Below are 27,161 nucleotides of genomic sequence, written 5' to 3'. Positions count from 1 at the left end.
TGATAAGGCATCGGCATTAGCTTTAGTCTTCTCCTTCCTTAGTCACTTGTCCCTTTGAGGTCATACAGCTGGATAAATAGCCAAATCTAGAGCCAAGAGGTAGATGAATAGGGGCAGTTTTGTTCTGTGTAAGTAAACAGGAAATTCTTAATCTCTACTGTAACCTGGGGGGTGCGGGGGTGGGAAATAGCACCTGTAGAACTTTAGTCCTAAAAGGCAGTAAGTGATATCTAACCCAGAATTCTAGATTTAGGAAAGGAGGAATCAAGTGCTATGCTCTGTATCACTATACCAGGATACCACTAGAAGGGGGAGGATGGGCAGCAAGCTCAAGGAACTATTTCTGATCTGCCTTCTGTTTTTCTGAAACTAGATTTGACAGAAATCCAATGTCACATGTCGGATGTGAACCAGCAGTATGAGAAGCTGGGCGAGGTGCTTCAGGAGCGCCGGGATAACCTGCTGGCCATGCTCAACAACATGCAGGAAGTTCAGGAGGAGGCAAGCTCTCTGTTGCAGTGGCTTGAATCCAAAGAGCAGGCCCTGAAAGCCCTTGATACCTCTTCATCACCAACCAAAACAGAGACAGTGAGAGCCCAAGCTGAGTGTAATAAGGTATGGTTTCCATGGCAACAGAAACAGTTTCCTAGACTGCAGGGAACACTCACCTACTCAACTAGAGTTTTGCCACAAGTTAAGAGAGCATAAGTAAGGCATTGATGCTGGTAAGGCTTTGGTGGGCAAAGTATTTGATATTGAGGAGATGAAGGTTTCCAAAATATCTTTGGTGAACTTGTTCTCCTTACATTTGAGCTCTTTAATCAAGTTTAGAAAGAACAGTCGTAGAAAGGAATTCATAGTATTTTAGCACTGGAAGAAACCTCAGAGGGCAGCTAGGTGGCACAGTGGATAGAGAGCACCAGCCCTGAAGTCAGGAGGACCTGAGTTCAAATGTGGCCTCAGACCAAACACTTGACACGTACTAGCTGTGTGTGACCTTGGGCAAGTCACTTAACCCTGACTGCTTCACTAAAAAAAAACAAAAACAAAAAACAAAACAAAACAAAAACAAAAAACCTCAGAGGCCAGTCAGGTCAACCTGTACTTGAATATGAATTCCCTCTCTCTACAATGACTCTAAAAAATGTCATTCAGCCTTTGCTTGAATATCTCCAGAGATGAGGAATTCACTGATCCATGAAACAACCCATTCCATTGTTGGACAACTCCAATGTGAGGTTTGTTGTGTCGAATGGAAATCTGTGTCCTCTTACATTGGTATCTCCTTAGTCCTAGTCCTTCCCAAGGGGACCAGGAAGAACAAGTCTAACCCTTCTTTCATGGAGTACCCCTTCAAAAGAGAGCAGTGATCATATTTCCCATAATTCTTATCTTTACTAGTTCCTTCAACCAATCCTTTTATGGAATGAAACTGAGTACCTATTCACCCATGTGTTCAACCCCCATGTTTCAGATGGTCAGTGTCTAATATCCTTCCAAAATGTAGTGGACACAATAGTTCCTAGATAATCTGACTCGGGAGGAATACAGGGCTATCACTTTGCTTGCCCTGGATCTTTACTGGACACATCAGTCCATTCATAAAGGGAATCTGCATAATTTTCTGCAGTTCACCATAACACTTCTCTGAACTTTCATTTGGGGTGTAGGTAAACAACAGTTATAATAAATTCATGAGGCCAGAAAATAGTGAGGGTCATTGTTAAAGAGACAAAGACAAGAATATATTAGTAGGAAAATATGCTTATGTTTGGGACTGTACATACACACACACACACACACACACACACACACACACACACACACACACCCTACTACATAATTCTTAACATTCAAGATTAACACTATACTTAGTCATTATCATCTTTTTTAGCAGTGGGCCCCAACAGTGTGCTTACAAATAAGAAAATCGGCCTCTGGATTATTGAGGCTTTTTAAAAACAAGATTTATCAATACAAAAACAAAATAAGAAGGGGGGGGAAACTACCCCTGCCCTCTAGGTTGACATTTTACAGTAGAAATCAAGGCATAAAAGATTATTTAACAGTTGTTAATGTATCTAGGAAAGTATCCTAGCTGAGCTGATGGGATGGAAAGGGGAGAAGCCTTAGACAGGAACCAAACAAGTGCCTAGCATATATAAGCAGGTCTTCCCCTTCTCAGATCTGGAAATAAGCACTCAGTCCTCTGCATGTGCAAAACTACCTTGAGCTTAGAGGAGGCAGAGGAAAGAGGGCCTTGTCTCAGAGGAACACCATCAGGTGAGATATCTTGGGGTCTCTTTCCCTTTATAGCTATGAGTGAGATTCCCCTGATGGTTTTTGTTTGTTGGCCTAAACCAGCTAAGGTCTTGGGCCCAAAGAACATCAAAGGGAATTTTCTACGATGAATCTGTGTCACAAGGTCATCCAAAGCTGCCTCCTTGATAGCATCTTCGGAGCCTTTCTCTTTTCTTTAGTGCATCTCTGTGTCATGTTGTAGGACCTCACTAGCAGAATAATTGTAAAATCAGGGACACAGCTTGTGTTGCCTTATTCCCTCTGTCATTTTTGAGTCTCATTCCTAGCATAGTTTCTTGTTTCTCATCTTATACTGATGGGATTTTTGCTTCTAGGCCTTCTTGGCAGAATTGGAACAGAATTCTCCAAAGATCCACAAAATAAAGGAAGCACTGGCTGATTTGTTGAAGAAGTATCCCAACTCACAGGAAGCAAAACACTGGAAGGAAATGCAGGAGGAACTCAGTAAGTTATTGCAGAGATTTTATTGAACTCTCTAATTTCTAGGTCTTCCTTATTACCTCTTTGAGACAGATGCAGTGTTTTATAAAAGTGCTTACATGCCAGGAAAAGGAAAAAAAAATTGGTTAACTCATACAGACATACCAAAGGACTAGACAAGATTTAAGAGAAACCCAAATATAACCCTGCTCCTCCCAAAAAGAGGCTTCCCCCATAACATGAAAGGTTATCTTGCTTGGACAAACTAAGAACATTCATAATTTATCCTGACTTGTTTTGTTAAAGGAGAAGTAAAATGATTGATGCTGGGATGCATCAGGAAGGCAACTCTAAGAAGAAGCCTGACTGCTAAGGGAGAGTGAAGGACCAATCTCTGCTCATTTCTTTTGTCCAGGTTCCCGGTGGGAACGGGCCAATGAGGTGACGGCGGCACGGCAGCAGAAACTGGAGGAGTCGGCAAACCAACTAGCAAACTTCCACACTGCTGAGGCCCAGCTGCGGCCCTGGCTGACGGAGAAAGAGCTGATGATGAGTGTTCTGGGGCCCTTGTCCATCGATCCCAACATGTTGAATGCACAGAAGCAACAGGTCCAGGTGAGAAAGAACTCAGGACTGTGAAGGCTCAGCAGCATGAGGGCACTGAGAGTCCTTTCTGATGAGGCCATTCAGTCCTAGTGATCAGGGCTTGACCTGTTACCTTCCTTTGGGGGTCTGCTCACATTTCTGTTGAACACAGTGAATGCCATAGAAACTCAGGGCATCACTACCTGGTATGCTTATTCTTTTCCCAAATCCTGCCCCCATCCTCTAGTCTAGCCCTCACCATGCTAGGTGGTACAGTGGGTAGAGCACCAGACCTGCAATCAGGAGACCTAAGTTCAAATCCTGTCTTAGATACTTACTATTTATGCTACCCTGGGCAAGTCACTTCACCTCTGTCTACTTCAGTTTCTGCATCTGTAAAACAGGGCTAATAATAGCACCTCCCAGGTTTTTGGGAGGATAAAATGATTTGGAAAGCATTTTGCCAACTTAATATACCACATAAATGTTAGCTATTTATAACTGCTGTTGTTGTTACTACTACTGTTATTTTATACATGAGGAAATTTGAGGCCTAGTGAGGTTAAGGTCCAAGGCCACACAGGTGCTAACTCTCAGAAGCTGTATTTGAACCCAGGTCCTCGTCCTGTAAGGGTAGCTAGGTAGTACATGGATACATTGCCAACCCTAGAGTCAGGAAGATCTGAGTTCAAATTGGGCCTCAGACACTTACTAGCTGTGTGACCCTGAACAAGTCACTTAACCCTGTTTGCCTCAGTTCCTCATCTGGAACATGAGCCAGAGAAGGAAATGGCAAACCACTCCAGTATCTTTGCCATGAAAACCCCAAATGGGGTCATGAAGAGTCGGACGTGACTGAAAAGTGACTCAACAACAATAATAACAACCTTTTCACTGTACCAGGTCTGTGACCTTAAACAAGTCACTTTAATCTCTCTATGCCTGTGTTTCCTCATGTGTAAAGTAAGGGAGTGATACCATCTGATTTCTGAGGTTCCTTCCAGCTCTAAATCTGTGATACCAGGGGCAGCTAGGTGGCACAGTAGATAGAGCTCCTGTCTTGGAGTCAGGAGGACCTGAGTTCAAATCAGGCCTCAGACACTTGCATTTGACACTTACTAGTTGTGTGACCCTGGGCAAGTCACTTAACTCCGATTGCCTCACAAAACAAAAAAAAAGTAAAAAAATCTGTGATACTGTAATTTAGATACTGAAGATACTTTTCCAAAAGCTAGGGGAGCAATTGAAGCCTTTGCATATGAATATATATTAAATGCCTGCTGTCTGTCTAGCAGTATGCTAGGCAGTATAGGGGAATAAAGACGGGTTTGGAGCCAAGTCTTGAAGAAAGCCAGGAGGCAGAGGCAAGATGGGCCAGCATTACAGGCATGGAGTGCCTATGTCACTGGATCTTAGAGTGTCTAGATGAGACTTAAAAGGTAAGAAGAGGGGGTTGGTTGTGAAGGGCTTTTAAAAAAATCAGGGGATTTCATATTTGATCCTGGGAGTAATAAGGAGCTCTTGGAGTTTGTTAAGTATAGGAGGGTGACCTAAGAAGATCACTTTGGCAGCATAGACTAGAGTGGGGAGAGACTGTAGGCCAAGACAACAACCAAGAGGCTATCGCATTAGTTGAGGTGTAAATGGATAAGAGCTTGTACCATTGTGGTGATTGAATGAGTGAAGAGAGGAGATGTGCATAAGAGATGGTGTGAAGGAAGAAACAACAAGAAAACAGATTAGACGTGTGGGGTGAATGCAAATAAGGAGTCAAGGCTGATATCAGGGTGTCAGGCCTGAGTGACTGGGAGAACAATAATCGGTAGGTTTGGAAAAAGAGAAGGTCTGCAGGGAAAATTCTTCTTTGGACATGTTGAGTTTGAGCTGTCCAAGAGGCAGATAGTGATTCAGAACTTGAGGTCAGGAACAAGGTGAGAACTAGACAAGTAGATCTGAGAATAATCCTGTAAAGATGGTAATTGAGTCCATGTGAATTGATGAGATCACCAAGGAGATAGGAGGGAGGGAGAAGAGAAAAGGGCCCAGGATAAAGCTCTGTGGGATACCTAGGGTTAACGGTTGTGACCTGGAAGAAGGTTCAGCAAAGGAGACTGAGAAGGAACAGGCAGGAGGAGATCTGGAAGAGAACAGTGTCATGAAGGCCTAGAGAGGAGAAGAGGATCCAAGAGAAAAGGACGATTTGACAGTGTCAGAGGCTGCAGAGAGATCAAGAAGAATGAGGACTGAGACAAGGCCATAGGTGTGGTAATTAAGAGCTTGTGGCAAGCCAGACTGCAGAGGGTTTATAAGAAAGAAGAGAAAAAGTTGGGGCCCCAGTTGTATATGGCTTTCTTGAAGCATTTAGCCACAAAAGAAAGGAGAGATATGGGATGATAGCTAATGGGGATGGTAGAAACCAGGTGACAGCTTTTGTTTGTTTGTTTAAAAGAATGGGGAAGACATAGAGTCAGAATTAGGGTAAGGGTCAGGAAAGCAGCTAACAGATAAGGAGATGTTGAAGATTGTGAAAGTAGGGATGCTATCAGTCTTCTGAAGAAAGTGGGATAGAATGGCATGAAAGGTACATGAAGAGGAGTTTGCTGTGGCAAAGAGAATGACTACCTCTTTATGTGAGAAGGGTGAAGGAGAAGACAGTGTGGGAGGAGATAAGCTCTCTGTGAGTGTCTTTTTCAGTCAAGTATGCTTTGGTCTTTTTTCCTGTTTTTTTTTTTTATTTCAGTCAAGTATGATATGAGGCAAAGCTCTCAGTGAGAAGGTTAGGGGAGGAGTTGCCGTGGGAAGCTTGAGGTGGGATGGAAAGGTTTGGAATTCAGCTGCTGTGGTGAGTGCAACCATGAGTCCATTAGGGAGGTATGAAGCATGCTACCTACCTTTTGACAGAGAAGTGATGGACCTGAGATGCAGACTAAGACCTATATTTTTGTACATAGTCAATATGAAAATTTCTTTTGTTATGGGGACTTTCTTTTATTTTTATTTTTCTCGGGTTCCTCTTCTACCCCCTGTGGAATGTGGAAAAGGGGATAGGGAAGGATAGTAGGGAAGGTAAAAAGAAAAGAAATGAAAGAGGGTCATTGAAGTATCTTTTTTAAAGAGCATAGAAAAGAACAGAAGGAAGACCAGAAAGAAGCACAAACAAGCAGGGGAGCTTTAAAAACTATAGATTGAACTTTTTAAAGCAAGCTGTAAATAATAGAGATCTGCAGTTTCATGTACAGTCCTCTTTTTCTCTTCTAGTATTTATATGAAAATACCAATTTTATTTTGTATTTGTTAATTTCACAATAAATATTTTTTCTTTTCTTTTCTTTTTTTTTTGTTTGGTGAGGTAATCAGAGTTAAGTGACTTGCCCAAGGTCACACAGCTAGTATGTGTCAAGTGTTTGGTCTGAGGCCGGATTTGAACTCAGGTCCTCCTGACTTCAGGGCAGGTGCTCTATCCACTGCGCCACCTAGCTGCCCCCATGATAAATATTTTTTAAAAATAAATTGTGCCACCAAGAAGGAGGTGCCGTGTTTCTGGTATATTGAAATGCATTTCCCCATAGAAAAAGTTTTATAAATGGTGGATATCTATAATTGAAACATTACTATTGGTATCATGATATTTCAGTGGGGAAAATAAGCCTTGATTTAAAGCATGGTTTCCATGGGAAAATGACTTTTAGAATATAACTCATCAGTAAGTTAGAGATGGCCCATATACATCTAATTACTAAATTGGCTCTGATTATAAGTTCTGTAAGAGCTCAGAAAGGAGAACCTCTAATAATATCTGCCATTTATATGGTACCTTAATGTTACCGGTGTTTTAATGTTTAAAACTTGCAGAGAAGGTACTAGCCTGAATTGGTCATGATAATGTCACTAAACTCATCTGAGAGTGCCTTAATACTATGAAATCACAGATTCAGTCCCCATCCATATCTTTTTAATGTTTGCAAAACACTTTATATCCATTATTTCATTTGTGCCTCACAACAATCTTATAAGGTAATAATATAGCAGGTATTATTATCTTCATTTTACAGATGAGGAAACTCCAGCTCAGGGACGTTGGCTCTTGCTGCTGGTTATGCAGCTAGTAAGTGTCAGAGGCAGGACCATATGTCTGTCCTGAAGAGAAAATAATCCACAAAGAAAGCTTTTTCAGTCCTCTGCACATCTCTGAAACCAAGTTTCCCTCCTTATGTATGATTCTTGTTCGTGACCAGAATCCTGGCTTTAGAGTTACAGGATCATAGACTTAGAGCAGCAAGAGATGTTTGAGGTCATAAGCTCAATTCCCGTCATTCGCAGGTGAGGAAACAGGCCCACTGAGTAAGTGACTTGACCAAGATCACAGAAGGAGTACATGACAAAATCAGGATTTGAACTTGGATCCTCTGATTTTAGTCCTCCAGTACTTTTTCTGTCTTCCAGAGACCAAAATTTTTTAGATCCCCATAACTTTGAGAGAACAAGCTTCTTCAGCTCTCAGTATGTTTCCCTTAGTGACTGATACTCAGCAGAGCAGAACAGATAAGAAAGAGAAGTGAAGTGGAAATAAGGAGAGATCCTTTCCAAACAAGTTTTTATAAATAGCAGTGCTCCTCCCCCACCCCCACCTCACCCCCACACCCCTCTGGCACAGTAGCCCAGTTCATATTGTTTTCTGGTTTATTTCCAAAGGCATTGGCAATTGTTTGGAGAGATCTAAAATCAGTTTTGTTTTGACAGTGTTTTTAGATCTGTCTTTTCTGTCTAAACACCTTGGTGTTATTTCTGTTTCAGTTTATGCTAAAGGAATTTGAAGCTCGCAGGCCACAGCATGAGCAGCTGAACCAAGCAGCTCAGGGCATTCTGACTGGCCCTGGAGATGTCTCTCCATCCACTAGCCAAGTAGAGGAAGATCTCCAAAGCATCAATCACAAATGGGTTGAGCTGACAGACAGGCTTAACTCCCGGTCCACCCAGATTGACCAGGCTCTCATCAAAAGCACTCAGTATCAGGAGCTGCTCCAGAACTTATCTGAAAGGGTAAAGGCTGTTGGACAACGACTGAATGACCAGTCAGCCATCAGTACCCAACCTGTTGCTGTGAAACAGCAGCTGGAAGAGACAAGTGAGATTCGGTCTGACCTGGAGCAGCTGGACCATGAAATCACTGAGGCCCAGACCCTGTGTGATGAGCTGTCTACACTCATAGGGGAGCAGTACCTCAAGGATGAGCTGAGGAAGCGTCTAGAGACAGTTGCCCTCCCTCTCAAGGGCTTAGAAGACCTAGCAGGTGAGATGCTGTTAGAAACGCTCTCTGATGCCAGAGAAGGTGTTTTTTCTGTGTCCCTGGAATATAGGATGTGTTCATTTCAGGAAGGAATTTCTTAATCTCTGAAATCAAGTTTCCTCTTCATCTGTATGATTCTTATCCATGAGTAGAATACCAGCTATAGAGTTATAGGATCATAGATTTTAGAATTGGAAGAGACTTTTGACATCATGTACTTCATCCTCTTCATTCACAGATGAGAAAACTGAGGCCCAGAGATTAAGTGACATGATCAGTTTCACAGAAGTAGGAACTAACAAATCCAGGATTTAAACTTAGGGTTTCTGATTGAGGCAGCTAGGTGGCACAGTAGCTAGAGTGCTGGGCCTTGAGTCAAGAAGACCCCAGTTCAAATGTGACCTCAGACGTGTCCTAGCTGTGTGTCCCTGGGTAAATCACTTAACTTGTGTTTGCCTCAGTTTCCTATCTGAAAACTGGGAACAATAATAGCACCTACCTTCCAAGGTTATTGTGACCCTCAAATAAAATAATAATTGTAAAGTGCTTAGCATTATGCCTGGCACCTAATAAATAAATGTGAGTTATTATCATTGTTGTTATTATAAGTGGAAGAGAATTCAATGGAAGACCACCTAGATGGTGAATGACCTCAAAACCATGCATAACAATAATGATGATGACATTGATGACGATAATGATAACAATAGTAGCAACTAGTATTTATATTAGTGATTTAAAGTTTGCAAAGCACTTCAGAAATATCATCTCATTTTATCCTTAGAACAACTCTTGGAAGTAGTTGTCATAATTAACCCCATTTTACAGATGAAGGAACTGAGGCAGATAATAGAGGTTACGTGACTTGCCCCAGGCTCGCACAGCTAGTAAGTATCTGAGGCCAAATTTGAATTCAGGTCTTTCTCATTCCAATTCCAGTGCTCTGTGAGCTGAAGGAGCTAACTGGGGATGTTTAATCTGTAGAAGAGAAGACTTAGGGGTTAGGGGATATGATGACTGTCTTTAAATATTCAGAGGACTGTCACATGGAAGAGGGATTAGATTTATTCTGCTTCAACTCAGAAGGAAGAACTAGGAGCAATTAGTAAAATTTATGAAGAGTCAGACCTATCTGGACATAAGGAACAGCTTCCTAACAATGAGAGCTATCCAAAAGTGGAATGGGTTCCCTCAGGAGGTAACAGGCTCCTCCCTGCTAGAATGTAGAAGGGATTCTTCTCCAAATATAATGGTATGAAGTGGCCCCTAAGGTTCTGAATATGAAATTATGTGATTCTGGTGTCTCCTGAATTTCTGGTGGTCCTTCTTGAAGTAGTGTTGACTAACAATCAGTCCTCTCCCAGCTGTCCTATGTGTGGTGCAGTTGTTATGGTTCCCCCACCTTAATGAAGCCCCATCAACATAGGAGGCTGTTATGGGGGTGTAAATAGATCTTAAAAACTTTTGCAAACATTCAAGCAATAAACAAATAGGAATCATAATTATTAGAGAAACAATCCTTCCTGAGTTTTAGGCTTATTATCAGAACACTGGATTTGAAGTCAGCAGATATATGTTTGAATCCCAGCTTGCCTATGTGAGTTTAGACAAACCATTTCTTTATTTAAGTTTTTTCATGTTTAAAAAAAGAGAATTTTGCTAGGCTAGCTGGTTTCTAAAATGTCTTCTACTTATAAATTTTATGATCCCACAAATACATTTTTAACAGTCAAGCTGAGAGACTTATGCTCTTAGGCCTGTTCATCATACTCTCCTCTCCCATCCACATAGTTTTGTTTTCTCTCCCACACACTGATAGGTAAGAAGCATCTCCAGAACTCTTAGCTTTAGGCCACAGTAGGGTTGTAGACTGAAATCAGGACTTTGTTCTAAACCCATTGCTTTCTTCTTGGGAAAGTTCAATTCCCACTTCAGTTCATTAGACTAGAAATTTTACACTCAGTAAAGTTATTTAAAATGCTTTCATTAGTCTTGATTAATTTAAATTTCATTTCAGCTGATCGCATGAACAGACTCCAGACAGCTCTTGCCAGCACCCAGCAATTCCAACAAATGTTTGATGAGCTGAGGACCTGGCTAGATGACAAACAAAGTCAACAAGTGAGGCCCCACCCAATCTCTGCCAAATTAGACCGGTTGCACTGTCAGCTTCAGGAGCAAGAAGAATTTCAGAAGAGCCTAAATCAGCGCTGTGGTGCTTATGAGGTGATCATAGCGGAAGGGGAATCTCTACTTCTCTCTGTGCATCCAGGGGAAGAGAAAAGGACTCTACAGAGTCAGCTGGTTGATCTCAAAAGCCATTGGGAGGAGCTTACTAAAAAGGCTGCAGACAGACACTCCAGGCTCAGGGACTGTATGCAGAAGGCTCAGAAATACCAGTGGCATGTGGAAGACCTTGTGCCATGGATAGAGGACTGCAAGGCCAAGATGTCTGACTTACAGGTGACCCTGGATCCAGTCCAGCTAGAGTCTAATCTTTTAAGGTCAAAGGCCACGCTGACTGATGTGGAAAAGCGCCGGTCCCTACTGGAAATGTTGAACAGTGCTGCCGACGTTCTAATCAATTCTTCTCAGACAGATGAGGATGACATCCGAGATGAGAAGGCAGGGATCAATCAGAATATGGATGCCATCACAGAAGAACTGCAAGCCAAAACAGAGGCCCTTGAAGAAATGACTCAGAGGCTCAAAGAGTTCCATGATAGCTTTAAGAACATTGAAAAGAAGCTCGATGGGGCCAAACATCAGCTTGAGATCTTTGATGCACTGGGCCCCCAAGCCTGCAGCAGTAAGAACCTGGAGAAGCTTCGAGCTCAACAGGAAGTGCTGCAGGCCCTGGAGCCGCAGGTGGGCTATCTAAAGAACTTCACTCAGGGCCTAGTAGAAGATGCCCCACAGGGATCTGATGCTTCCCAACTTCTACACCAAGCTCAGGTCACTGAACAGGACTTCATGGAAGTTACAGAAAGAGTGAACAGCAGCTGCGTGACAATGGAAAACAAACTCGAGGGCATTGGCCAGTTCCATTGTCGAGTCAGAGAGATGTTCTCTCAGCTAGCTGACCTAGATGATGAACTTGATAGCATGCGTGCCATTGGCAGAGACACTGACAGCCTCCAGTCCCAGATTGAAGATGTTCGTCTATTCCTCAGCAAAATTCAGGGTCTGAAATCGGACATTGAGGCCTCTGAAGGAGAATGCCGACAAATGCTAGAAGAAGAAGGAAGTCTAGACTTGTTAGGACTTAAGAGAGAACTGGAAGCCCTGAGAAAACAGTGTGGCAAACTCACAGAGAGGGGCAAAGCCCGCCAGGAGCAGCTAGAGCTGACCTTGGCCCGAGTGGGAGACTTCTACAGCAAGCTGAAAGAGCTCAATGACATGACCGCTGCAGCAGAAGACGGCGAGGCCCTTCAGTGGGTGGTGGGGACTGAAGTGGATACCATCAACCAACAACTGGCAGACTTTAAAGTAAGTTGACATATTTGTTTTTTTAATCTTTTTTTTTTGGTCTGATCTTTTGGTTCTTTGAACAATCCTATCCTTCCTTGTAGCAGATCCTAATACCGGTTAGAAACATTGTATAAAGAAATTAACAGTTTATGGAAGGCCTTCTGCTTTTCCCTGCCTCTTGCTACCAGCCCATAGTATAAAAAAGACAAAATTTCCTCCTGGAGTTTTAAGTGGTACATGAGAGAGTTGGCAGTTTTCATACACTAGAAGCTCAACGTGAGTCAATAATGTGATGTGGCATCCAAAAACCCTAATACAGTTTCAGTCTGTATTAAGAGCAGCACAGCGCCTAGACCAAGGGAGGTGAGAGGTCCTCTGTCTTCTGTTCTATCAGACCACATTTGTAGAATTCTTTTTAGGCCCAAGTACCTTTAAGGAAGGAGACTGATAAGCTGAAGAGCAGACAGAGAAGAGTGTCCAGGATAGTGAGGGTTTTCAAGATCATGGCATTTGGGGGTTAGTTGAAGGAACTGGCACCAGGTCTTTAGCCAAGCATCAAGAAGGGCATAATTATTATCTTCAGGTATTGTAAGCGCTGTCACATGGAAGAAGAATTTGACTTGTTCTGCTTGACCTCAAAGGGCCAAAGAACAGTGAGGTGAGGATAAACGTCCTAGGACTACCTAAGAGTAGAATGGGCCGCCTCAGCTTTTGGTGGGTTCCCTCTCACTGGAGACCTGTAAAAAGCTCTGTGATGACTTTATGGAGTTGCTCAATAAAGGACTAGACAGAATGGCCTTTGAGGTTCTTTCCAGTTCTGAGACTGTGATTTGGTGATTTTCTTTTAGTTTTCTCTTTTTCAATAACCAACTCTGGATTTAGGATTTTCTAAGAAATTTCGAAGTCTTGTTTCTTATTTCAGTAATTACTTATTAAAGCCAGTGACGTGACTTTTGATTTCGTAACTTGAAATGACAAGTCAGCTGGTTTCTTTAACAGAAATTATTGTTTCCTTGGGCATTTTTGGTCCTCTGCTGTAATTGGGATGTCCAGCTCTAAAATGCTGTAATTCTCAGTGAGAAAGTAGGGGAAATTAGATAGTCCCAAACTAACACTACAGTGAATATGCAAGAAGTCAGGAGCTTTCATTCAGAAAGACCCTCCCTTTGGGCCTGGCTGTTAGTCTACATTGTGTCTGTGTGGGGTCTCCTTTGCAGTGAATGAATCTCTTTGCCTCCATCTGTTCATGCCTGTTCTGATTGCATGTCTCCACTATTTCCTTCTCTGTGAGCATTGTAACATGAAAGATCTTGTTAACTAGGGTCTCACTTCTGTCCCCCAGCTAGTAGTTCCCACCCCTCCAGTTAACAGTTCTTATATCACACACTCTCAACTCCTCTTCCTGACTGGGTTGTCCCTGTTATTAAAATCCCAAAGGAAATGGAGGCATGCCCAACTGAAGGACAGGACAGTTGGACTTGGGAAAGCCATAGCTTGGTAGCAGACAGCAGATGCTCAAATATTTTTGTATGGGTGTGTGTATGTGTCTGTCTGTCTGTCTGTCCCTCTGTCCCTATACTAAATTGTGAACTCCTTGAGGTCAGAGACTGTATTTTATTGAACTTTTGTATCTCATCTGGGGGAGGCACAGTGCTAGGCAACTCAATGCGATGAAATCCAACAAATGCTTATTTTTCTCCTATTCATCCTGGGTAGAGCAGTGAGGTGGCACAGTGAATAGAACACCAGGATGAAGTCAGGAAGACCCGAGTTCAAATAAGGCTTTCCTAAGCCTTAGTTTCTTCATCTAAGACACGCAGATATTATTTGTACTCCCTTCTTCATAGGATTATTGTGAAGAATGTTATAAATTTAAAAGTGCTATGTTAATCAAACAAGGCTCCTCCTTACTTCTGGATTCACAACTGTATTCTGGGGTACTGAAGTTGCCAAGAGTGATTTCAGGAGGTTAGAAAACACTGTCCATGAAGGTGCAAGAAAGTCCTGTTGTAGGTGTTAAGGTTAGGATTGTCCTGGCTTTGAGGCTTAAAGTATCCTTTCTGCTAGAGGACATAGTCTTGCTGGCCAGGTCCAGGATACAAATGCAAGGGAGGACAGTCTCTCTTCCTTAGTAGGAATAGAAATGTCTAAGTGAAAATAGAGATGAAGTCACTAGTACTTCTTTTCAGTAAGTAAACAAATCAGGAATAATTCAAACCTAGTAGGGATTTAAGGTCTTCAGATCTCCTCCCAGTCACACTGTCTAGGTCATACTGAGCTCATAGAAAGTTAGAACAATGAAAGGGGAAAAAAAAATTATGTATGTCAATTCTCCTAGATCCTGGAGAATAAATGAAAGGAAGTTCTCCTTGGGCCCATTCTGGTAACTGAGTCACAATATTTTGATTCATTTTCATGACACTAAATCTTTAGTTAATGAATGTTAGTCAGCAACTGACTATTCTTCCTCCATGCCAAGGTTCATAAAGTATGATTCCTGCTTTCAATTTCTAACTAATTTTTTTAAATGGAATGGAATAGAGTGGGACTGCAAACATCAAGCATAGTGTTAGCTTTGAGGTTTCACCACCTTTTTTTTTAATGAGTATCAGGATCTCAGAGCTAAATCACTCTTAAATGGGAGAAGATCTCCATTTGTTGGATCAGAAATCCCTGAATCTGAGGTTACCGGATTGGCCCCATACGGAACCAGTTTGGAATAGATGGAGTCTGGTTTGACAAGGGACATCTTCCCATTGGTGCCCCTCCACACACATTTGCTGAGCTGACTTGGGACCACAGAGCAGTGCGAGGAGATCCCTGAAGTCATGAAATAGCCCTCAGAAGCCCAACAGCTCTGTGGGAAGAAGGAGTTCCTTTTCGGAGACAGGAGAGAAATTGAAAAGTCATTATCTCTGGAAAAGGCATTTTCCCACGTTGTTTCTACCAGAGTGACTGGGACATAGACATCCAATGAAGATCTGCTTGGTGTGAAGTGTGGGACAGAATTTTTAGAGTTTGAAGGGACCTCAGAGGTCATATGGTCCTACCCCCTCCTGTTACAGATGATAGAACTGAGGCCCAGAAAGATGCCGTATAAACTTGAAGTGGGCAGAATGGGGATTAGAACTCGGGTCTTCTGATTCCAAATCCAGTGCTATTTCTCTTATACAACACTGCTTCCTTCACTCTGAATAGGCCATGGCTCCCAGATCTTCTTATCACAACCTAGATCTGTTAAGCCAACCTGCTACTAATAGAATAAAAGAACCATTTCAGAAACCTCAAATGAGGCTAATGAATGTTTCTCTATCTTCTATCTACTGCCAAAATAATCTTCCTAATTGAGTGATCATGTTGCTTCCTTGCTCAAATAATTTTAGTGGCTCCCCTCTGTGTAGACAACAAAAAAGAAGCTCCTTAGTCCAGCATATAAAACCCTCTACAATTTGGCTCTACCCCACCTTCCCAGAATTAATTGATAGGACACCCCTTCATGTACTATGGCCAGATTATACCATTGGCTGTACTCTCATCTCATCTTGCCCTTTTTTTGCTTTAGTTTAGTCATGTACACCATCCTTCATGCCTCTAGAACAGAGTCTTGCCTCATCTTTGCCTGTTGAAATTTTTATCTTCCTCTTAGACCCAGCTCAAGTGGCAATTTCCAAGTAATTTTCGCCGACTTCCCTTATCACCTTCCCATGGCCCAGTCCCTAATGAAAGTAATTTCTCCCTCCCCAGATTTCTCATAACACTCTTGATTTCTCTTGTACCCCATTATATTTTACCTTGGTATCATATTTATTTATACATGTATCTTATCCCCACCTTAGTAGATTGTTACATCCTTGAGGGCAGAAACTATAATTTTATCTTTATATCCCCAACACCAAACAGGGCCCTACTTCTGTAGGGGCTTAATAAATGACTATTGTTGAATAGAAAAAGCAGCATTGTGTAGTGGAAAGATCACTTGATTTCAGGGCAGAAGATTGAATTTGAATCCCAACTATGCCATCTTTTGCTCTTGTGACCTTGGGCAGGTCATTTCTCCTAGAACCTCAACTTTCTTATCATTAATAATAAGGCAGCTAGGTGGTACAGATGATAGAATACTGGGCCTGAAGTGAGGAATACCTGAGTTCAAATTCAGCCTCAGATAATTACCAGCTGTGTGACCCTGGGATCCAAGTCTGCCTTGATTTCCTCAACTGTAAAATGAGGATAATAATAGCACCTACTTCCCAAGGTTGTTGTGAGGATCAAATGAGATAATATTTTTAAAGCACTTAGCACAGTGTTTGGCACACAGAGGCACTATATAAATGCTAGCTATTCATACATAATAATAATTCATGAAATTTTTTTTTCCAGACAAAATGGAAAGCCCAGTCTCTGGACTTGGTGAAGGAAAGAAACTTTAGGTATACAGAGGGAAAAGAATAACAAACAGAGGAAAATCTTATTTTCTCACAGCTTCTGTCAAAGGATTATGTCTAGGGTGACTTTTCCTGAGAAGGGTGGAGAAAAGACTCCCAATTTGTTGAAGAAATTGAGCCAAATTGTAATAATAAAAGAGCTTTCCTCACTGTGGAATTTCCTCAGGCTGACTCTGCTCAGTCTAGGGCTTAAATCATCCTTCATATCAGACCTCAGACCCCAAGCCCCAACCCCATGGTCTATCAGGGCCTCCAAGCATAACTATTTTAGAAGCTTTTGAGTCAGCCATATTTATGAGCCCCAATGTGCTGGTCAGAGTAGAAACACTTTGTGAATGAGGTCAGGCTCCAGGATTCCTGATATTCTCATTCAGATGCCCTGGAAGGCACTTCTGTCTCAAGGAAAGTAAATGAAGAAAGGGGCTCAGGCTGACCTCTGGCAGTCTTGTATGGTTCAAAGGATTTTGAGCTGGCTGAGCTCCTCCCTCGAGATCATCTACTCTGATCTAGTGCCATTCCTTTATAGATGAGGAGACTGAGACCCAGTAAAGGTAAGGGACTTGTCCAGATGTACAAAGCCAGTAATGAGAGCCAGCAGGTAGACAGATCTTTGGGGCTCTTTTCCATTCCCCCTGTCCTCCACCCTCAGGCTGGCCTACATTAAAATCCCAATCCCTAAAACCCCAATCACTTCATTTTCCTTTCCTGTAGTTAAGCCACAAAGCCAAAGAACAATAGAAGAGTTCTTTGAGTACAACCCTTTCATTTTACATCTAGGGAAATTGAGGCCCAGAGAAGAGAAAGAACTTGTTCAAGATCACACAACTGGTAAATCATGGCAGATTTCCTGATTTCCAGGCATATTACTTTCCCACTATTCCTTATTCCTGAACCCCCTTCCCAAGTGCTCTTTGAAGCCAGAACTTAACAAAAATGAGATTATAAATACCTCCATCTCCTTTTATGCTACCTGGAAAGCAAGTAGAACTTATCACAGAATGAAAGAGTTTTAGAATTTAGAATATATCAAAGAGATCACTGTATTGCCTACAAGCCCCTAAGCTTTAAGGAAAAGAGGCTGAAGTGATGCTTACAAAGTGATGCTCCCAGTCTACAAAGTAATACTTTAATCTAGCCTTTCAAATAATTACAAGGAATTTATCAACTTATTAACATTTTTGCCAGCTTGTCTACCAGAGATTGCACTGGGGAGCAATAAATTAGAAGAGCATTCTTTCCTTTCCCTTAGGGAAGGGTTGATATGGGAAGTTGGTAAAGATCCTCAGACAATTAAAGGCCTAGGCATTTCCTGCTCTGGCAACCAAAGGAGAGAGTTTTTATTCTGCTTAGGTCAGAAGCCTTTGACTGCCAAGTTCATGGGCTGAGGTATCAGGAAAGGGGACCTTCTTTTCCAAGATAACCAGAAGGATACCTGGTCCATTTTGCCTTCTAGCATTTGAGTAGAGAGAGTAATATGACTACAGTAGAACTATAGTCAAAGTAATACTCCAGGAAGAAACTTGACACATACCTTGAGGAAACTTGAGGATCTACTAGCATTAGGTGCTTGAAGATTAGATTAAATATTTACATAGAAATCAATACTGATAATCTGATTATGAGTTTGTTTATCAGTAACAACCCCCCACTTAAGTGAATCCAAGATTAGTCTAGGCTTTTAGGAAGCTAGGCCCTTAGGAACCCTCACTTTTTTGTTTTCCATGAATCCCCTTAAAGAAATTATGAGTTCCTCTTGAACTAGAGTTTGAATCCCTGCTCTACCACGTGGCCCTGTGACCTTGGGCACATTCTCTCCTCTCCTTGGGTTTCACTTTTCTCTTGAAAAATGAAGGATTAGATGATCTAGAACAGCACTTCTTAAACTTACTCCACTCTCGACCCCTTTAGCGCTTCTTAAACTGTGGGTCATGACCCCATAACAGCCCCTTCCTTCTTTAAATTCTGTAATCCCGTGAACTTGCCTACCCAGGTTGGTTTTCTGGTATACCTAGGACAAAACAGCTGAAAGTCCAAAAGACCTCTCCCCAGCACTGATAACTTGGTGTTTGGTTAGTGAAGCAGATACAAAACTTCCTCTGTGGAAATACTTTAGGGAGTACTGTTCTGTGCCTTTAATGGGGAGGGGACAGTCTGTCAGTTGTTCTCCACTACAGACTGATCTCACAGTCCAGCTGGTGATATTTTTAACCCTTATGTGACCACGAAAGAATTTCATTGCCCCTCTACAGCCTTCCTCCCTATCTTCAAGGCCTGAGCAATTGGGTGGGGAGAAGGCCTAAGGGGGTGTAATGATATTTTTCCTCATTGAACACTTTCCAGACCTGATTAAAGTAGCATCAGCTGGAATTTTAAACTTCAGCAAGACAAGCAACATGCTTGCCTTTCCAGCTGTTACATCATCTTAAAGGTATCACTTCTATCCAATCCCCACCCAAGGGAAGCAAACAGGATGAAAGCGTAGGTTGCCAAGAAAGCTCTGATGGATTTCATATAGCACTGTCGGGGAAACTGGATGGAAGGGGGGGACATCTTGACAGATGCTGGAATAAAGAAGCAAAGATTAAGAGCAGGTTGAGTTTAGAGAGGTTCATCAGTTGCAACTAAAATTTACTGATCTGTAGTTTTTGCACATGAAAGAAAATATTCAAATTCAACCAACATTTATTACTCACACAACATGTAAAACACCGTACTAAGAACTCAGGATGCACAGATAGGAACAATCAGACCCTGCTCCCCAGGAGTTTATATAATCTCAAGGGAGAATCCACATGTATATTAATAACTAGGATACAAGGGACAGTGTTATAAAGTGGGAAGTTCTGGCCAGAATGCCTTGAGAAATTTGAGGAGGAAGAGTCTCTTTCATCTGGGTAGGGGATTGCGAGAAAAGTTGATTGAAGGTCAAGGAAGACTTCTTTCTTTCTTTTTTTGGGGGGAGGGGTTTAGGCAATGGGGTGAAGTGACTTGTCCAGGGTCACACGGCTAGTGTCAAGTGTCTGAGGCCAGATTTGAACTCAGGTCCCCCTGACTCCAGGGCCAGTGCTCTATTCCATGCCCCACCTAGCTGCCCTGAGGAAGACTTCTTAAAGGAGGTTGGTGAGCCTTAAGGGAAAGAAGAAACTTCAGCAGACTGAGAAAAGGGAAATTTATTCTAGCTACTAGTTAGCCATTTAAATCAATTCAGCAACCATCTACGAAGCATGTGTTGTGTGCAAAGCACCAGGCTAGGCTCCAGTGACGCAACAGCAATAATGAAATAATCCCTATCCTCTAAGAGATGTTGCAGACAAGTAAATACAGAGGAGCTTCATGATGTCAAGAGCACTAACTCCACTGGGGAATGAAGAAGGGCCTGGACTAGAGTAATAGGTGTCATCTGAGCATTCCTTTGAAGGAAGCTCAGATTGTACAGAAGTGGAACTGAGGTCTAGGGGAGTTCCAAGCAAGGGGGACAGCCTGTACAAAGTCCCCGGAAAAAGCAGGGGGAACACCAGTCTTGTCCCTGGTGAGACGTCTCCTCTGGTGTTTGATGGGCCACGTTTTAGGAGTTTAAGGTAAACACAAATGCATTTAACTTCTGGGAAGTTAAGAGACAGGTTCTCTCTGCATAAGGCAATGACTCATTTTTGGCCTCAGCCTAGAGCTGAGGATTTATAGGACCATAGATTTAGAGCTACAATGGACTTGAGAAGTATAGTCTGACACCCCCTTATTTTACAGATGAGGAAAATAAGGCCTATTGAATTGTACTTCCCATCCCCAATGCCCAGGAAGACTAAATGACTTGCCCAGGATCACAGAGCTAGTGTTTGAGGTAGGATTTGAACCCAGGTCTTCCTGACTACAAGTCCAGTACACCACCTACTGAATCATTATGGAGCAGACAGAGCAGTGTCCTGGTAACTTTTAAGCCAAACTGCTGGCACATGAGCTATAAACAGTGAGCTGGAGAAGGCTCATAAGCCACTGAGAATTGTGATTAGTTACTGTAGAGGTCATTCTGTTTTCACAGTTGGGTGATTTGCCAGGAACAAATGAGTCTTAAATCGAGTCATATCAGGTCCTTGCACCAAATCTTCTGTCAGGCCACTTGGCCTAAGCTTTTCCAGATTTCAGCTGTCCTGACTGGAAAAGCCCAGATATAGGAAGAAAGTTGTCCTTTTCTCCCAGTTCCTGCCCCACCTTTACTGATATTTCTCCTCACCAGTGTTCAGTTCTTTTTTTTCCCCCAAAAAATATTAACTCAAACTCTAAGAAGGTGTAGCTGATCCAGAACACAAAATCCTAAGGTGTTTTCAAAATCCCTCATTGCTTCCAATCCTAGATTCAAGTTGGTGGTTTTCTTTAGTTGGATTATCCAGAATGTAACTTTTGAGTGAGGATCAGTGCAACTGAATAACAAGCAGATTCCTACGTGGGGCTCAGGAGCCTCCTAGTGAAAGCTCTCTTTTGGGGGATTTTTTTTTCCCTTTTGCCTAAAGCCTGGCTTTAATGACATTCTAAGCTCAATGGAAGACCTGTCAGGTTCTTTCATTGTAGTTCACCTGATAGTAGTTTTTTGGGGTATCTTGGTTATGATTACTCATGTGGTTGGATTGTTGGGGTTTTTTAATGATGGGTTAAATGGAAAAGCCAGGGTCGGGGCAAAAAGAGTGCCAAGACCGATAGCTTTATACTTTTTTTTTTAATCTTTTAGGCAATTGGGGTTAAGTGACTTGCCCAGGGTCACACAGCTAGTAAGTGTCAAGTGTTTGGTCTAAGGCCAGATTTGAACTCAGGTCCTCCTGACTTCAGGGCAGGTGCTGTATCCACTGCGCCACTTAGCTGCTCCAGCTTTATACTTTTAGAAAGTTTGTTTTGAGTTATTTGGGAATGCAAAGAAATGTGGGAATTTCTGTCTGTTGTCTGAAAAAGATTCTTGATCAGCCTTGTGGAGAATCACTTGCCTTCCTATTTAGTGGCAGTACTCAATGGTGACCTTGTAATCTGGTGCTATTTTTGCCCAATTGTGTAGAAGTCATCAGGGGAAAACAACCTGATTCCAGATATTACTGCTTCAAAATGCCTTCCAGGTCATTTATCATAAATTTGGAAGTTACCTAACCCATTTATCTTTGATTCTGGGGAGTAAATTTTGGTCCAGTGCAAAGAGTGGATTTGAAGTCAGGAAAGACCTGGATTCAAACTCTGGATCTGTTAGCCACCCATGTGACCTTCAACAACTCACTCAACCTTTCTGGATTTATTTCCCCCCTCCTAACATGAGGGAATTGGATTAGAAGACATTTAAGGTCCTTTCTAGCTCTATGAATAAGATTGCCATAGTTACAGAGGTAGACAATTAAATAACAGTTCCTCCAGATCCCCAAAACAGTAAGAACTATTAATGAAATTTTTTACTCTGAAAAACCTCCAGGACTTTTCCAGTCACTTCAGAGGTTTTGGTTAAGTTATGGTGTTCCCAGGACAAGTCAATAGAATTAAATAGAAGTCTTGGTCAACTAACTTGATTTCAGTAAATAAAAGGAATTCCCTCCATGGCTTGGCCAGTCCCCACCCCACCCTGCCGTGCTGCACATACCCAACTCCTGCTGTGGGTATCAATCAACTGTCTTTCCTCGGCTGCTTCCTGTAGGGTGTGTTGTGGAATGGCATCAACCCTATCACCAGCTGGGAGCAATGAGCTGTTTATAGTGTACAACCTGAGGACTGAGATCCCAATGTGATTTTATCAGACAGACTGTCTCAATTGAGCCTAGCATGCCAGCTCCACTGTGTGGAACAAAGGACTCTTTGTTAAGAGTGCAAAAAGCTAAAGTCCGATTGCACGGTCAGTGTAGGTTCATAGAGTTCCCATGAAGAAAAGGATAATAAATTATACTTCAGTGTCCAAACCTTGGTCCTGCAGGTGGATTTCCATAGAATCTCTGAGTTTTACCTAGAGCTTAGGACTTTTCATCTGATGTCCAAGACGTGTCTTCCTTTGGGTAAGAATTATTAGTAGCTTATGAAAGTTTTGATTTACAAAGATATCAACACAGAAACCATGGAATTGGGTTCATAGGCCTTTGTAGAACTAGTGCAGGCCCTTGTTATGTCACTTTGGGATTATTATAATCACTTCTTAATGCTAGCCTTCTCAACCCCAAATTCATCCTATATTTCCATCAGATTAATCTCCCTTAAAACTCTAGGCTCATAGAAACAGAGTTGAAAGGGGCCTTTAGAGATCAAAAATTGAATTTTACAGCTGAAACTGAGGCCCAGAGATGTGGGCTGAAATTCTCCGAAACAAAAGGAAAAGTACAAGAGATTCTCCAGATAGCAAACTCATACTGCCCATACTATCTGAGGAGACTCAATTTTTACCTTGTTTACTCCCTAGCATCAAAAATAAATAGGTTTGGTTTCGTGTGGTAATTTTCCTTGGAAGGTAATGGATCTCCAATCATTGGACATCTTTGAACTGAGGCTAGATAACCACTTTTCAGGGATAATGTGGAGAGTATGTCTGTTTAGATATGAGTTAGATTAGATGCCCCCCACTGCAACCCCGGAACCCTTCAAACTCTGAGATTCTATGATTCTGTGACTCTAGTGTTGTGGTAGAATTCTATATTGCAGAGTTGTTAAATTCAGAGCCCTGGAAGAAGTCACAAAATGAACTAAATGAAAATGTAATTTGTAAATGTTTAACAAAGTAAATAAAAATACAATATAACATAGATAAAAGAGTCAGGGGACTCAGTGGATAGGCTAGGCCTGGAGTCAGGAAGACCTGAATTCAAGACCAGCCTCAGACACTGTGTGACCCTAGGCAAATCATTTAACCCTTGTTTGCCTTAATCCACTGGAGAAGGAAATGGCAAACCACTCCAGTATCTTTGCCGGGAAAAACCCTATGGATAGTATTGGTATGGTCCATGAGGTCGAAAAGAGTCAGACAAGACTGAACAACAACAACATAACATAAATAATGTTAATATGTGGCCTGCAGGGATCCATTTCTATTTGAATTTGCCACCACTACTCTATTCCACTAGAGAAGGCTGTCATGGAAGAGGCTTTATGCCTAGAAATAAATGGTGGTTCTAAACTGGCTAGCCCTTTATCTTTTCAAAAGAGTAGAGATTCTGTATTGGCCAAGATAACAGGAAATTGCTGAGATCCAAACTGATGAACAAACAGACATTTTGGGCTTCAGAAAAAGATTAACCAGTGGTCTTCTAAAAACAAGTTCAGGCGATATTTTAACTACACATCATTTCTAACCCTTCTAAGGACAATACAAAGCTCAGAATGATAATCAGCCTAAACTTATTAGCCTTTGGGTAGTAATACACATTGCTTATTTTTTCAAAATGTCATCTTCTTTTAGAAGAGGAACCCACCGCATTCTGAGGCAGCACCTTCTACTTCTGGATAAGTCAGATAGTCTGAAGGATTTTCCAGGCCTAAATGTGTTTCCCTAAAACTTCTACCCTTTTATATCTAGTTCTGCCTTCTGGAGCCAAATAGACCCCTCTTCCCTACAGTGGCCATTCTAATACTTGTAGCTAATTGTCATGTCCCCTCAAGTTTCTCTATGCAAAATATCTTTAGTTTCTTTAACCAGTGTTCATATGGTGTGATCAGAAGGCCCTTTACCATACTGGCCACCTTCCCTTGGACACACTCACCCAGCTGATCAATGCACTTTCTAAAAGGTACTGCCTGGAATGGAACATAGGACTCCATATGTGGTCTGGCTCTGGCAAAGGACAGTAAAACTCTCACTTCCATAGGCCTTACTGCTGTGCTTCTTGATGCAACCAAAGATACCATTAGCTTTCTTGGCTGCCAAAAAGCTGTTTACTCATACTGAGCTTTCAGTGTACTAAAAGCTCCCAAACATTATTCTAATAAATGAGGATCTAGCCATGCTTCTCCCATTTCTTGTGATGATGCTTTTTAAAACTCAAGTCTAAAATTTTATATTTGATCTGATTGTTTTCATTGGCTGAAGTGAAAGCATCTAGTGCCTCTGACTAGTTTTGTAGCAAGAGCTCTACTTGGGGCAGGTTCATTAGATTCTAACCTCAAACTTTCTTTTCCAGGTTTTGTTTGGTTTGTTTGTTTTTTTGCCTCGCTAGAGTTTAAAACAAGGTAGTTACATACAAGGTAGCTGGGGAAGGAGGGCAGTAGCAATGGAGGGGGGAAGAGGTCAAGAAAAGCTTCATGCAAAAACTTGGTGTCTCGAAGGAAGAGGTAGAGGTAAGGAGGTTTATTTTAGTCATGAGGGACAGACAGTGCTGAGGAATAGAAATGGTAGATGGAGTGCTATGTGTAAAGGTAGAGTAGATGAAGGACTGTGATATATAATGAGTCTGGAAAGACAGGCTGAGGCTAGGTTTTAAGGTCTTTAAAAGACAAAGGAATATATATCTGACCCTAGAAGCAACTGGGAGCCACTGGAGTTTTTTTAAATAGGGGAGTAACATGGTTAAATCTAAGGATTAAAAGTCACTTTGACAAGGGGTGTGGAGGATAGTTTGGAGTGGGAAAAGATAAGGCAAATTATAAAGGAGGCCATTATAATAGTCTAGGTAAGAGGTGATGAGGGCCTGAACTAAGGGAGGAGCTAGGTGGTGAAGTGGATAGAGCACTCTGCTTGGAATCAGGAAGACTCATCTATATGAGTTCAAATCCAGCCTCAAACACTTACTAGCCGTGTGACCCTAGGCAATTCATTTATCCTGTTTGCGCCTCAGTTCTTCATCTGTTTACAAAAAAAAAAAAAACACAAAAAAAACTGGCAAAATAAATGGCAACTATTTGCCAAGAAAACCCCAAATGGAGTTACAAAGAATCAGGCACTACTGAACGACAAGTTACAAAGAGGTCCTGGATGAGAAACGTTATAGAGGTAGAAATGGCAAAATTTGGCTATTGACTGGATATTCAGGGTGAGGGAGAGTAAGGAGTCCAGAATAATGCCAAGATTATGAATATTAAAGATTGGAAGGATGATGATGCCTTTGACAGAAATAAGTAGGTTTGGAAGAAGGGTAGATTTTGTGGGGAAGGTAATGAGTTTGGCTTTAGACATGTTAAATTTGAGATATCTCTGGGATATCTAGTTTGAAATGTGCAATTGGAAACTGATTATGCAAACTGAGGCTCCACGAAGAGAGCAGTGCTGAATATGTAGATAAAATAATTCACTTCCCTTCAGGAAGCATTTTAAAATGGGAGGAATTTGATATTCAGAACTAAAATGATATCTAATAGATATTTGTTGGATTGGTTCTTCCATAGCACATCACCATCACTGCACAGGAAAATATCATCCGAGTAAACAGACATTTGTGTTTTACAGCTTGAATCTTCAAGCACCTTAAATTGATAGTGTGTAGGCCTCTAATTCCTGGAAGTTAGATGTATTCATTCTGGGAATTGTTGAAAAGCTCACTGATTTAGAAGTCAAAGACTCTTGGAGGCCAGCTATTGCAATCCTCTCATTTTATTTTTAAAATTTCCTTTAAAAATTATTTGTATCTTTTTTTTAACCTCCCCTTATTTCTAAATATATCCATCTTCCTCCTCTCTCTAGCAAGCCATCCCTTGTCTTGTTCCACATCCAGAGAAGCACATTTCTGCAAATAAGCAGGTGGTAGGGAGATACACTTTCTCATGTCTGGGGCCAAGCTTATGCATTATTATTACACAGTGTTCAGTTCCCTTTTTGTTTCAGTTGCTGTTCACTCTCCTCATTTTAGAGATGAAGAACCCAAAACCCAAGTCTTGTTCAGTGTTAGCCAGTGAGTCTCTGAAGAACCAGAACTAGAATCTTTGTTTTCTGCTTCCCAGCCCAGCACTTTGTCTACATTATTATATTGCCTGTCCAGAGAACTAAACTCTTGAGTCAGTAAATGAACCAGGGAAACAATTGTTCCTCAAGCAGACTCATCTGCCACGCAGGCATCACCCTAATCCTATTTGATCTGTGTGCCTCAAGCCCTCTCCAGTTTATTCTATCCTTCATATTGCTGCCAAAATGATTTTCCTAAAGCATAAATCTGATCTTTCCCTCATAAACTCTTATGGCTTTCTGGTGCCGACAGGATCAAATATAAACTTCCCTGTTTGCCATTTAAAGCATTTCATAGCCTTGATCCTTCCTATCTTTTCAGTTATCTTACAGCTTATTCCTCTTCCTGCACTCTGTGATCCAGCCAACTAGCCTACTTGCCTTTCCTCACACAGATCTACTACACATTTTTATACTGGCTGGACCCTGTGCCTGGAATTCATTCCCTCTTCAGTTCTACTTCTTAAAATTGCTGGTTTCTTTCAAAACTCAGCTTAAGCACCACCTTCTACAAGAAGCCTGAATTTTCAGATGCCCCCAGCTGTTAGTGAACTCCCTCCCCAAACTATCTTGTATTCATTTTGTATATATGTATGCGCTTATATATGTATATGTTGACTCCCCAAGTAGAATGTAAATTCTACAAGGAAAAAGATTGTCTTTGTATCCCTAGCACATAGCATAAGGCCTGGCATATAGCAAGCACTTAATAAATGTTTGTTGACTGATTTATCTGAACTCTTCAGGGCCCAGTTTTTCT

At 41.7% G+C, this 27,161-nt stretch overlaps 1 protein-coding gene across 11 annotated transcripts in view; it reads left to right on the top strand.

Moving 5' to 3' along the window:
• MACF1 (microtubule-actin crosslinking factor 1) overlaps positions 1 to 27,161 on the top strand; it is a 375,956-nt gene that overhangs the window by 255,410 nt on the left and 93,385 nt on the right. For all 11 annotated transcript variants that reach the window (XM_027864644.1, XM_027864643.1, XM_027864645.1 and 8 more), the window contains 5 exons: positions 374 to 615; positions 2,637 to 2,766; positions 3,158 to 3,357; positions 8,122 to 8,617; positions 10,632 to 12,103. In XM_027864644.1, the coding sequence (XP_027720445.1) occupies positions 374 to 615; positions 2,637 to 2,766; positions 3,158 to 3,357; positions 8,122 to 8,617; positions 10,632 to 12,103 (2,540 nt within the window). The remainder of the gene's footprint in view (positions 1 to 373; positions 616 to 2,636; positions 2,767 to 3,157; positions 3,358 to 8,121; positions 8,618 to 10,631; positions 12,104 to 27,161) is intronic.

This window comes from Vombatus ursinus, unplaced genomic scaffold (assembly GCF_900497805.2).
Source record: "Vombatus ursinus unplaced genomic scaffold, bare-nosed wombat genome assembly UNPS02014775.1, whole genome shotgun sequence".
Lineage (NCBI taxonomy): Eukaryota > Metazoa > Chordata > Mammalia > Diprotodontia > Vombatidae > Vombatus > Vombatus ursinus.
The sequence above is the reverse complement of the archived record's forward strand: the minus strand, read 5'-3'. Positions and strand labels throughout refer to the sequence as shown.